Source organism: Acinonyx jubatus, chromosome E1 (assembly GCF_027475565.1).
Source record: "Acinonyx jubatus isolate Ajub_Pintada_27869175 chromosome E1, VMU_Ajub_asm_v1.0, whole genome shotgun sequence".
Classification (NCBI taxonomy): Eukaryota; Metazoa; Chordata; class Mammalia; order Carnivora; family Felidae; genus Acinonyx; species Acinonyx jubatus.
This window is the reverse complement of record NC_069397.1, coordinates 10,246,323-10,259,741: the sequence shown is the minus strand read 5'-3', so window position 1 is coordinate 10,259,741 and position 13,419 is coordinate 10,246,323. Positions and strand designations below refer to the sequence as shown.

Sequence of the window (13,419 nt, the reverse complement as noted above, 5' to 3'; positions counted from 1 at the left end):
ACAAGCGTTCTTTTTTTTTTTTTTAACATTTATTATTATTATTATTTTTTTCAACTTTTTTATTTATTTTTGGGACAGAGAGAGACAGAGCATGAACGGGGGAGGGGCAGAGAGAGAGGGAGACACAGAATCGGAAACAGGCTCCAGGCTCTGAGCCATCAGCCCAGAGCCCGACGCGGGGCTCGAACTCACGGACCGCAAGATCGTGACCTGGCCGAAGTCGGACGCTTAACCGACGGCGCCACCCAGGCGCCCCTAACATTTATTATTTTTGAGAGACAGAGACAGAGCACTAGTCAGGGAGGGATAGAGAGAGAGGAAGACACAGAATCCGAAGCCGGCTCCGAGCCGTCAGCACAGAGCCCGGCGCGGGGCTCGAACTCACGGACCGCAAGATCGTGACCTGGCCGAAGTCGGATGCTTAACTGACTGCGCCACCCAGGCGCCCCTAACATTTATTATTTTTGAGAGACAGAGACAGAGCACTAGTCAGGGAGGGATAGAGAGAGAGGAAGACACAGAATCCGAAGCCGGCTCTGAGCCGTCAGCACAGAGCCCGGCGCGGGGCTTGAACTCACGAACCGTGAGATCATGACCTGAACCAAGTCAGATGCTTAACCGACTGAGCCACCCAGGCGCCCCTTGCCGCAAGCATTCTTCACCGCTTGTGGGAAAGATGGGTGACGCTAGAGTATAACATCTCAAGGTAGAAGAGACCAGAGCTATCCAGCGTCCTCTTTATCTGGGGCCTGAATGCCCTGTGTGGCTCTTAGCCACGTGATCAGGCCCGTATCTACTGTATTGTCCATGGCAGGCCAGGCCACCTTCGAGTTGACCCTGACCACGAGAAAGTCTTTCTCTAGGCTGATCTTCTGTGGGTTTGTAGGAGTTTGAAGACCCTTCTGCTGTACCCTGGGATCATGCTTTGAGTCGTCTTCCCAATTTCAGCAGCTAGCCCTCATGACTTGATTTCTAGGTCCGTTTGCCATCTTTCTTTTTCCCCCAAGGAGTTTCTTCCGTTTTATCGTTACCAGTCTGAAGGTGTGATACCCAATTGAATACCAGCTGTGGTAAGAACAGTGTGGAAGAGAGCAAGATGGTTGCCACCGCTCTGACTCTGGGCATTTTTGAAGCCCATGGTCCCATTCCTGCTTTTCAGCCATGATATCAGACTAGTTTCTGCTGAGATTTCCATCAGTGAACCTTAAACTTTTTTTTTTTTTAATCATACACTTACAAAATATTTTTAAGCAAAGATCTGAATAACATTACCTGGGGGTTTCTGATGAAAGCCGCTATAGCTTATTGTCGTTAACGTAACTTTAGAAGCAAAACGTTTTTATCTCTTACGTAATGTGCAGTTCTTGTTTTGAGGTAGAACTGTGTGATCACATCCAAACCTGGGATGTATTAATGTAATATTTCTCACGAACCTGACACGAGGGTAGGTAAACGGCTATAATGGTGGTTTTGGTATTCCTCTCTTTAGGGCACCTGTGGTGGAATCCTGCGAGGTACAGGAAAACAAAAGATCGGTGCTATCATGAACGCCATCGGTTATTATGTGTTTGGTTTTCCCATTGGAGTATCTCTGATGTTTGCCGCAAAACTTGGGATAATAGGTATGTTTTTGATTCCTCAGTGATTAACCTCAAATCTCATTTGTCATATTAAGATAAGCTGCTTGAGATATAAATTAGCTGACTTAAGGGGCCCCTGGGTGGCTCAGGCAGTTCAACATCCCACTCTTGATTTTGGCTCAGGTCGTGATCTCACGGTTCATGAGTTCAAGCCCCACGTCGGGCTCCACGTTGGTGGTGTGGAACCTGCCTGAGATTCTCTCTCTCTGCCCTTCATGCTCTCTAGCGCTCTCTCTCTCTCGAAAATAAATAAACTTAAAAAAAAAATAGTTGACTGGTAAGTAGCCCCTGTGGAATTGTTTTCTCTCAAAATAGTTACTCCTCTGCCTTCTCTGTACCAAAAGCCTGGAAAGGTAGTCTTGAAAAAAGTAGACATGATCTGTGTCCTCAGGATGAGACCAAGATTAAGTAATTACACGGGAATTCCATTTGGATTCAGTACCGCAGGCGAGAAGAACTGGGTCCTGTGAGCACCCGTGAGTTCCCTCACTGGTTGGAGGGGACATCTGAGCCTTGACGGACTCGCCAGACCTGGCTTGCCCGAAGGTAGTAATGTGTTAGCTTCAGACCCGGGGCCTGATGAATTACCTAGATGAAGTGAACACCATTTACTGAAAAACTGTTCTTTCCCCACTGAATGATCTTGGCACACTTGTCGAAAATTAGTTGGCCACGGACGTAGGAGTTTATTTCTGGACTCTCTGTTCTCCTCCACTGGTCTCTCTGTCTAAACCAGTACGACTCTCTTCTGGATTACTGTAGCTGTGTTTACTACAAAACTTAACTGTTTTGAAATCAGGAGGTGTAAGCCTTGCAACCTTGTTCTTTTTTTAATTTTGTTTTGGCTGTTTGGGGACCCTTGGAATATTCCATATGAATTTGAGGGTCAGGTTTTCCATTTTTTGCAAAAAGGCCGTTAGACTTTTTATCAGGATTGCATTGAATCTACAGACTGCTTTGGAAAGAATATTGCAATCTTAAGTCCTCCAGTCCATGAGCACAGGATTTCCATTTATTTAGGTCTTTAATTTCTTACAGCAACGTTTTGCAGTTTTCAATGTTTTCTGCTTCCTTGGTTGAATTTATTCCTAGATATTTTATTCTTTTGGATGCTATTGTGAATATAATTTTTTTATTGATATTTTAGAGAGAGCACAAGTGGGGGATAGAGGCAGAGGGAGAGAGAGAGAGAATGAGAATCTTAAGCAGGCACTGTGTGGAGCACGGAAGCAGGGCTCGATCCCCTGACCCTTGGGATCATGACCTGAGCTGAAATGAAGAGTCAGACGCTCAGCTGACTGAGCAACCCAGGCGCCCCTAGAACTATTTTCTTAATTTCCTTTTCAGATTGTTCATTGATGGTATTTTAAACCACAACTAATTTTGTGTGTTGACTGTGTAAGTTTACTGAATTTATTAGCTGTAGTATTTTTGTGTGTGAATTAAAAAAAATGTTTCTAAGTTATTTATTTTTGAGAAAGAGAGAGAGCGCACAAGCCAGGGAGGGGCAGAGAGAGAGAGATAGAGAGGGAGACACAGAATCTGAAGCAGGCTCCAGGCTCTGAGCTGTCAGCACAGAGCTGGATGCGGGGCTCAAACCCACAAACTGTGAGATCATGACCCGAGCCAAAGTCACAACTGACTGAGCCACCCAGGTGCCCCTATATGTGGATTTTTAAAGATTTTCTATGTATTGAATCAAGTCATAATTAAATAATTTTACTCCTTTTCTAATTTTTAAATTTTATCTTTTTCATTGTGGTAAGTGTACTCTTTAATCACCATCACCTATTTGCCCCATCCCTCTAACTCACGCCCCTTGGTAACCATCAACTTGTTCTCTATAGTTAAGAATCTATTTCTTAGTTTCTTTCTTTTTCTTTTTTCTTTGCTCACTTGTTTCATATCTTAAGTTCCACATGTGAGTGAGATCCTGTATTTGTCTTAATCTGACTTATTTTTCTTAGCATTGTGCTCTCTAGCTCTATCTATGCTGTTGCAAATGGCAAGATTTCATTCTTTTTAATGGTTGAATAATATTGCATTGTGTGTATATATATCACATGTTCTTCGTCCATCCATCTATTGATGGACACTGGGTTGCCTCCATTATCTTCGCTGTTACAAATAATGCTGCAATAAACATAGGGGTGCATATATCTTTTTAAATTAGTGTTTTCGTTTTCTTTGGGTAAATACCCGGAAGTGAGATTGTTGGATCATAGGATAATTCTGTGTTTACTTTTTGGAGGAACCTTCGTACTGTTTCCCTGAGTGGCTGCACAGATTTGCATTCCCACCAGCAGTGCATGACGTTCCCTTTTCTCTACAGGCTCACCAACACTTTATTTCTTGCCTTTTTTTTTTTTTTTTTTTTTACTGTTTTTTTCCAGCCGTTTTGACTGGTGATGTCTCATGGTTTTGGTTTGCATTTTCCTGGTGATTAGTGACCTTTTCATGTGTCTGTTGGCCATCTGTATGCCTTCTTTAGAAAAATGTCTATTCAGGTTCTCTGATCATTTTTTAACCAGGTTTTTTTTTTCCTGGTGTTGAGTTACAGAAGTTCTTTATATTTTTTTGGTATTACCCCTTTACCAGATACATCATTTGCAAATATTTTTTCCCGTTTGGTCGATTGCCTTTGTGGTTTTTGATGGGCTCTTTTGCTGTGCTAATAAAGCTTTTTCTTTTGGTCGAGTCCCAATGGTTTTTGCTTTTGTTTTCCTTGCCTGAGGAGAGATATCCATAAATATGTCTAAGAGATTACTGCTTATGTTTTCTATAGGGAGATTTATGGTTTGGGTCTCACATTTAGGCCTTTAAGCCATTTTAAGTTTATTTTTGTGAACGGTATAAGAAAGTGGTCTGGGGGCGCCTGGGTGGCGCAGTCGGTTGAGCGTCCGACTTCAGCCAGGTCACGATCTCGCGGTCCGTGAGTTCGAGCCCCGCGTCAGGCTCTGGGCTGATGGCTCGGAGCCTGGAGCCTGTTTCCGATTCTGTGTCTCCCTCTCTCTCTGCCCCTCCCCCGTTCATGCTCTGTCTCTCTCTGTCCCAAAAATAAATAAACGTTGAAAAAAAAAAAATTAAAAAAAAAAAAAAGTGGTCTAGTTTCATTCATTTTCATGTAGCTGTCTAGTTTTCCCAACACCATTTATTAAAAGTGTGTTTTCTGTTTAAGATTTTATTTTTAAGTAATGTCTGCAGCAAATGTGGGGCTCAGACTCACAGCCCTGACGTAAAGAGTTGCATGCTCTACTGACTAAGCCAGCCAGGTGCTCCCCAAAAGAGACTTTTCTTTTCCCCGTTGTATATTCTTGCCCGCCTTTCTAATTTCAATGGATTTTATTTCCTTTTTCCTGCCTTATTATTGTGGCAAGAACTTATACAATTTTAACATTTTTCTATATTCTTCTACAGTACTTTTATTTTCAAGTTTAAAAACTGTAAAAAACTGAAATTCATATGGTGTGAGACAATATTCATAAAGAGCTTTTATGCTAACCTTTTGTATATATAATGTCACTTAAGTTTAGATGATGACCACATAAGATATTTCCCACAAGTTCCATTCTAAACACGAAGCAGCTAAAACTTGAAGAGTTTAAGTAATTTGTCCCACAGATAGTAAGTGATGAGAAAGGATTTGAACCCAGATAATTTGCCTCCTTGGTGGTGCATGTTGTCTCTCTCTCTTTTAGCAAATTATTATTATTTTGTTTTTTTTTGGAAATTATATCCTTTATCAAGATTCTAAATGTATAGGATTGTACAAAATAATCTATCATGTGCTTTTGGGGTAAGTTGTTATACGTGTTTTATACATATATATTCACATCTGTATCTTCTGTAGCTTTCAGTAACAGTGAATTTTATTTTTGAGTGTGTATTTTTTTTTTAATTTTTTTTTCAACGTTTTTTATTTATTTTTGGGACAGAGAGAGACAGAGCATGAACGGGGGAGGGGCAGAGAGAGAGGGAGACACAGAATCGGAAACAGGCTCCAGGCTCTGAGCCATCAGCCCAGAGCCTGACGCGGGGCTCGAACTCACGGACCGCGAGATCGTGACCTGGCTGAAGTCGGACGCTCAACCGACTGCGCCACCCAGGCGCCCCTGAATGTGTATTTTTTAAGAGTGAACGAGCGAGCATGAGCAGGGAGGGGCAGAGAGAGAGGGAGAGAGAATCCCAACCAGATCGAGAATTGGACGCTTATGCGACTGAGCCACCAGGCCTGAATTTTATTTTCCTTAAGAAAAAAAATAGTCTAATTAGAGGATTGACTGAATGCTTTAGTATGTATCAGATAGCTCCTTTTTTTCTGTAGTCAACCAGTACATTTTTACTATGTAAAAATTTTGAGTCTGCTCTTTATTCTCTGCGAGATTTTCATCTTCTAGCTATCATAAGAGCCTCCCTGTGTCCACACAAACAGGTGCTTAGTTTATCTTACTTGTTGGAAATGTTACTTGGTGGCTTAATGAGGAACTGTCTTCAATGTCGTCTGTGTTTTTAATGACAGGTACAGGCTGGGGGCCTGTGGGGCACTTGATTAACGATAGGCTGGGCTTCATTCTCTATTTGGGACACACGACTGCCAAATATTTATTACTCTCTCCTAGTGCTACCAAGCACTGTCCTAATCACCAGAGAAAATACTGTTCAACCAAATCGTAAGAGCCGCTGCCCTTAGTAAGCTGCTGGGGCTTTACGATTCAGCTTTACTTAAAAAAACAAAACACATAAAAGCACTCGTATTAGACTCTAAGCTCCTTTAGAGTAAGCAACATGTCAGATTTCCCTCATTTTTTTTGTTCACTAATATGCTTTTGATAATTGTACATAGTGGGTTCTCAGGTTTGTTAAATAACTTTTGAAGATTTTGTTTATTTATTTTAGAGTGCACAAGGGGGAGGTGCAGAGGGAAAAGGAGAGAGAGAGGAGAAAGAGAGAGAGAAGAGAGAATCCCAGGCAGGCTCTGCACTCAGCACAGAGCCCAACGTGGGGCTCAGTCTCACAACCATGAGATCATGACCTGAGCTGAAGTCAAGTCAGATGCCTAACTGACTGAGCCACCCAGTGTCCCCAAGATACTTTTAAATTATTAAAATTATACTTTAACGGCATGGAAATTTTGGGAAAATACATTAAGTGTAAACAATTAAATTACCTTTTATTACACTGCCTTGATATAATGGCAGAGGCATTCAGTGTATTTTATTTCACTATTTTAGAATTGTTTTTTATTCCGGTATTTTTTCTATTTTTCACAAAGGCAGGGTTTTGTTGAATGTGTAATTTTCCCCTATTCTGTGTTAAAGACGTGGTTTTTAGGACCTCTACTATTTCCTTGCATCATTTCCTTAATGCTCCCGATAGTGGACACTTAAACTGCTTCTCTATATAAATAAGATTGTGATGAGCATCGTAGGTGTATGAGTTACTAACGTTTCTGAATCTGTCCTTAGGACGGGTTCCTAGAAATGTAATCACTTGATCAAAGTGTGTAAACTGTCCGTCCACCTAATTCTCAACTGAAGGGAAGTTTTAATCAGCATGAGTCTACAGAGGACCAGCCTCACTGTGCTTTTCCCTAGTGTGGGGCCACAGACACGGAATGAATGAATTAGTATTCCAACTCCCAGTTTATACCATGTTCCAACTCATCCCTCCGCAGCTTGCGTCATAGTGAAATTATTGATATGAAATATCTACTTTGGTACACAATGCTATTTAAGTGGCTTAAATAGTTTCTTCTCATAAATAGTTGTCATTATCATTTTTTTTCATGGATCCCTTTATATCCTCAATAAGCTTTTCCACACAGCAGTTGGAGAGATCTTTTTCAAAATGGGCTTCTGCAAGCTGCCTGGGTGGCTCAGTCAGTAAAGCATCCAACTCTGGATATCAGCTCCATCATGATCTCACCGTCGTGGGATTGAGCCCCGCATCTGGCTTTGTGCTGAGCAGGGAACTTATGTGGGGTTCTCTGTCTCCCTCCCTCTCCCTCTCTCCCCCTCCCCCACTGGTTCTCTCTCTCTTTAAATAAATAAACATTAAAAAACAGAAAAACCCAAAGTGGGCTTCTGAAAACCTCAGGTCTCACATCCACAGATGCACACACCAGTCTTAAGCCCTTCAGTGGTTCCCATTAGGGTTGGAATCAAACCCCGATCTTTCTGGGCCCAGACGCCCATCATCATGTCCTGCTTCCCTGACCGTCTCCCCTCCACTCCCTCGCTCCCCTGCTCCTTCCCAACTGGCCTTCCTGCTCCTGGGACTTGCGGGCCGGTTTCCCCTGGGCCAGGCCTGCTCTTCCCTCCGCCTGCAGGGCCTGTCCTGTCACTGTCACAGCGGGCCCCTCGCCCTCGCGGCCACCTGCCCGTCTCCCTGCCTCTGGGCCGCAGGCCACCCCTCCAGCGCTCTGCCCAGCGTCTCCCACGGCCCTCACCACCCTGCCAGCCGTCACGTTTGCTCCCTTGTTTGCCCTGTGTCTCCCCCAGCAGCACAGAAGCTCCACGAGGGCACTGATCCCGTCAGCCTGTTCGGTTCTGTGTTAGACACAGCACTTCAGGCAGCGCCCGGCACAGACAAAGCCAGTGCATGTCTGTTACAAACAGTCAACGTATGAAGCGGCGAACAGGCTCGTGCCGTTTTCACTCTTCGTGGGTCCGTTGCTTGCCACCGATCCACCCACGGTGAGCTTGGGTCTAATGCTGGCCCGTAATTATCTCAGTTTCAGGGGAGTTAGTTTAACGGCAGCTTATCGTGTAGATCCAGAAGTTTGGGAAGCACGTTAATGACGACGGGAGCGTAACTGGAGGACCTCTGAGCCGTGACTCTCACCCTCCATCCCTAGGTCTCTGGTCTGGGTTGATAGTCTGTGTCTTCTTTCAAGCCCTTTTCTACCTGGTGCTCGTCTGGAGGACAGACTGGAAGAGAGTTGCAGAGCAGGTAAGAGCGTGTCCTTGGAGAAGCGTGGCTCTTGCCTGGTCGCAACGGCACCGGAAGGACTCCTCGCGGGTCAGAATGCCGAGAATGCCACGGGCGGCGTGACTCCCTTTGACCCGTGAAAAGGGTCTAAGGTGACAGTTAGGGGCCAAGAACATCCCATCTCAGCGCATTTTCCTCTGAGTGTAGGGCCAGTGCAGGATCCGCTAACTAGGGCTCAACAACAACAGCAAGGAGTTAGCTTAGGAAGTATTTTGCTGTTTTCGTAGAACAGTCCTTAGAAGAGTAGTCGTCTTTTCCCCCTACTTACACTGAGTTGTTACGCGTTTTTAGGCCTCTTTTTACCGACGTTTTTGGTCCGTGTTTTCCATATGCTTGAGAGCATCTGTGATCGGTGGGAAGTAGGTGGGGCAGAGCCATACCCTGCATGGAGAGGACAGGCTCTTGACTCAGTGGGCATCGCCGTGTTGAACTGTGAGCCCCGTTTATTCTGTCGAGGCTTGAGATGGGATGGATGGGGGGCCGGCTTAGGGGCGGTGTCACCGATGAGGAGACGGGAGGATGAGCTCAGGTGCGCCAAGCGTCACTGCTTACCTCTTGTCCCCCCTCCAGGTTTCTCACGGCTTTGGCTCTCCTCATCGTGATGTATGATGTCTTCTGTAGCGTAGTGATTTGTGGAGGAAGTAAAGTGTACAGGGTATTAAGTTGGGCCATAAACTCTCCTCTATGTGATAGCACCGTTTGCCTTTAGACTTTATTCCTCATATCAGTGCTTAGGAACACTGACGTGCACAGTGCAAAAAATGTTATATTTGCAACTAGAGCAGCGGGTAGCTTTTCACATTATTGTGAGCAGAGCACTGGGGAGAAGAGTGGTTGTTGAGTGTTACATCATATCGTCACCGGCATTTCAGGTTCAAAAAGGACCGTGCTGGATGGTGGAAACCTTTAGCGATAGCTTGCATGAAGTTTTAACACGAGTACTAGCCTAACCTGACTTGCGCTTTGTCCACTTACGTGCCACTTGTTCTCAGGCACAGGTTCGAGCTGGTGTGAAAGGGATCAAAGAGGCCACGCCTGCACCAACAGGTAACAGAGGACATGGTCTAGTGCACTCGCTCTGCCTCGAGAGCCTGAAACGGGTTAGTGTGGCCAGAGTTGCTTAGTTTATGAGAGCCTGCTCTCTTGCATAATAAACCTTGTCTCTGCCTTTATTAGAATGGGGAGATCCACTCTGGGTTCTCCTGTGAAACGCTCTTCATGTAACTTCACACGTACCAGCCGGTAACTGACGGCATCGTTTACGATGCATTCTTGTGCAACTTCCCATAATATCCCTTTATTTCTGAACCCCCTACGTAAGTGTATACTCCACTGTTCTCTGCAATCAGATCTGCCCGTGTTGGAAAAAGAAGTCACCGATGAAGTGATTTTACCTGCTATCATCAGATCCGAGAGCCAGACCCTGCAGCTAATGGTGATAGAAGAAAACAATCAGTATGCGGTGGCCACCGTTGGGGATGTTTTGACAGTGAAGCAGCTGATTTTCTATCGTGGAATGGCTCTAGCTGTTGCTGTTGCTGCCCTTCTAGCAGGAATTTTAATAAGAGTTTTTCAGTGAGCCTGGCTAAAATAGAAGAATTAGCAGCAGCCCACACACTAGACATGATAATTATTGTGATATATGAAGCCTGGGAGGTGACCTCCCGGTTGTGGATGGAAAGGATATCAGTGATGTTTTCTTAGTTATCCCGAGAATCTGCACTATCCTGTTGGAGATCACGAAAGGAGTTCTAAGTTTCTCCTGAATATTTAACTCTATCATGGGTGATGAGTCTGTGGATTTGATATTCCCTTGCCCTAAGTGTTCTGTACTCTTACATTGAATATCTTTCTTTTGGGAAATTCGTTGCCCTCTAAACTTGATTGCTGATCCAGTTTTGTTTGTATTTCTAGGTTATCGTATTTAATCTTGTTAGTGAGTATTAAGTGCCTGTTCAAGTGCTGTCTCAGGTATTGCCGTATAGACTTTTATAAAATAAACACCTTAAAATTGAAAATGTGTGCCGACGTGGGGGTGCCTGGGTGGCTCAGTCGGTTAAGCGTCCAACTTTGGCCTAGATGACGATCTCATGGTTCGTGAGTTCGAGCCCCGCATCGGGCTCCGTGCTGACAGCTTGGAGCCTGGAGCCTGCTTCAGATTCTGTGTTTCCCCCTCTCTCTGTCCCTCCCCAACTTATGATCTGTCTCTCTCTCTCTCTCAAGATAAATAAAAAAAAAATTTTTTTTTTCCGTGTGTGCTAATGATATTATAAAATGTATCTAAATGATAACTTTTAGTTTTCGGCTTTTGAACACATTTTTTGTGGCAACTTTCCTATTAAAGAATCAACATCTGTTCTCTTCTGCTGCTCAGCTCCCCAAATGCTGGCAGTTACAGCTGCTCCCATCCAAGCAGATTTTTAGGGTCTCTATGGGGAGTTTGAGCAGCCCAAATAGAAAATCCTAAAAAACATTACTAATATTGGGGATTCCCTCCATGAAACCCACCAGATGAGCCAGAGTGCAAGACTTTTATAGGGAAAGAAAACTTACATCCTCAAAGGGCCAATACCAAATATTGCAACCGTGATCTAGGACAGGATGCTATAGAATAAGACAGGAAAACTTTTGAGCTAAAATTCACATAACATGAAACGAACCAGTTCAGGTGTATAATTCAGTGGCATTTTGTACATTTCATACTCTTGTGATTTTGTGTTGTTTTTTTTTTTTTTAGCTATGATACCATCTGAGTGGCTGTGTACTGTCTCATTATGGTTTTAGTTTCCATTTCAAATGCAGATGACAAATGGTGTTGAGTGTCTTTTCATTGGGTTGTCTAGCTGTCTATCTTCTTTGGAGAAATGTTTGTTCAAGTCCTTTGCCCATTATTTTTTTAAGTTTGTTTATTCTGAGCGAGTGTGTGTGCGCAAGCAGGGGAGGGGCAGAAAGAGAGGGAGAGAGAGAGGATCCCGAGCAGGCCTGGTGCTGTCGGTGAGGAGCCCAATGCAGGGCTCGATCCCACCAACTGTGAGATCATGACGTGAGCCCGGAATCAAAAGTCAGATGCTTAACCAACTGAGCCACCCAGGCAACGCCCCCGCCCCCACCTCCACCTTTGCCCGTTTTTAAATTGAGTGGTCTTTCTAGTGTTGAGTTGTTAAGAGTTTCACATATGTGCATTCTGGATACTACACCCTTGTCAGATGTAAGATCCGTGGTATTTTCTCCCATTCAGTAGGTTGTATTTTCACTTCCTTGACGGTGTCCTCTGTTTCACAGAAAAGTTTTCATTTTGATGAAGCCCAGTGTGTCCATTTTTTTTTTTTTTTGGTTGCTTTTATCATATCTAAGAGTCCATTGCCACATGATAGGAAAAAAATGTAAGTGTTCTTGGAATCTAAAAATACTCTAGCAGAAATCAAAACCTAAATAGAAGACTGTTTCCAGTGTGACATGTAAGGAGTTTGGAGGTCATCACCCCTGTCCTCGACGAAGAACACTAGAATTTATTTCTGCTTTGTCACCTCTGACACCAAATGTGTGGGTTTTTCTATACCAACAACCCATTCTCCAAACCACCCAGCACCAACTGAGATGTCCGGTGATTCCATTTAATTCTGACACAAAGTACCCAGAGTCAGTGTCAGACCCCCTGGTTAAGGGCTCAGACCCACAAGACTGACCCAGACTTCAGAAGCCAACTGCAAGGCCAGGCCGACCAGACTCCTCCCGACTGACCAACCGTCAGTTGGAGGTTTTTATGACCCACTTCTTGGATTTGGCAATTTGCTAGAACAGCTCACAGGACTCAGGAGAATGCTTTACGTAGGACTCCTGGTTTGTTACAAAGGATACAACTCAGGAACAGATAAATGGCAGAGATGCATAGGGGAAGGTGCAGGGGTCATCGGTGGTGCTCAGAGGTTTCATGCCCTCTTGGCATGTCCCCTTCTCGGCACCTCGATGTGTTCAGCAGTCCCGAAGTTCTACAAATCCTGTTCAGGGGTTCGGTTCCGTTACACAGGTGTGATTGATTAAATCACTGGCCATTGGTGATTGGACTCCTCCCCAGCCCCACTCCCCTTTCTGTCATATTGTAGATCTTTCTATTGTCCATTGCTCTGAAGCGATCAAGGCCCCCCCCCCCACTTCCCCAGCAGTAACTTTATTAGCATAAGCTCAGGTGGGGTTGAAAGAGGCTTATCATGAATAACAAAAGATGCTCCTCTCACCCCCGCCCCCATCACTTAGCAAATTCCAAGGAATTTAGAAGCTGTTGTATCAGAAACTGCGGACGGACAGACGTGGCTATCCCAATATCAAAGAGAACGCCTGAACAGACTGAATGTCCACCATTCTTGTTGGATCTTTCAAAGGATTGAGGTCACAAGGATAACTGCTGCCCCCCAAATTGAAAAGACAGGGAGATACAGCTTCCCACAGCGGAGGCAGCTGGAGCCAGGAATGGGAAAACTTCAGCTATGATTGACAAATTGCTGGAGACTTAGTGTGGACAAGCTTAAGAGTTAAAAATCTCCAGGGGATCTTGTCATCGGTGGGTCCCGCACTTCTGTGAATTTTATCTTCGGGGCCCCATTCAGTTCTCAGGGTGTAGATCAGAGAAGAATTCTTTATTAATGTTTCTACAGGAGGTAAGGGAAATGGAACCATTTAAAAATATGCCCAGAGCATTCTGTGCTGTTTAACCAAAGCCCACCCTCAAGGGAAACTTTTACCAGAGGCCAGCTACCTAAGGGTTTTATCAGAACCTAACGTGGTCGAAGGA

At 44.3% G+C, this 13,419-nt stretch overlaps 1 protein-coding gene across 1 annotated transcript in view; it reads left to right on the top strand.

The window, feature by feature from the left end:
• The window catches only part of LOC106981406 (multidrug and toxin extrusion protein 2-like), a 58,028-nt gene extending 47,150 nt beyond the window's left edge, over positions 1 to 10,878 (top strand). Inside the window, 5 exon segments of the mRNA XM_053211794.1 lie at positions 1,490 to 1,622; positions 8,141 to 8,250; positions 8,253 to 8,335; positions 8,497 to 8,591; positions 9,980 to 10,878. Of these exon segments, the coding sequence (XP_053067769.1) occupies positions 1,490 to 1,622; positions 8,141 to 8,250; positions 8,253 to 8,335; positions 8,497 to 8,591; positions 9,980 to 10,209 (651 nt within the window). The 3' untranslated portion in view covers positions 10,210 to 10,878.
• Positions 10,879 to 13,419: the final 2,541 nt, after the last annotated feature.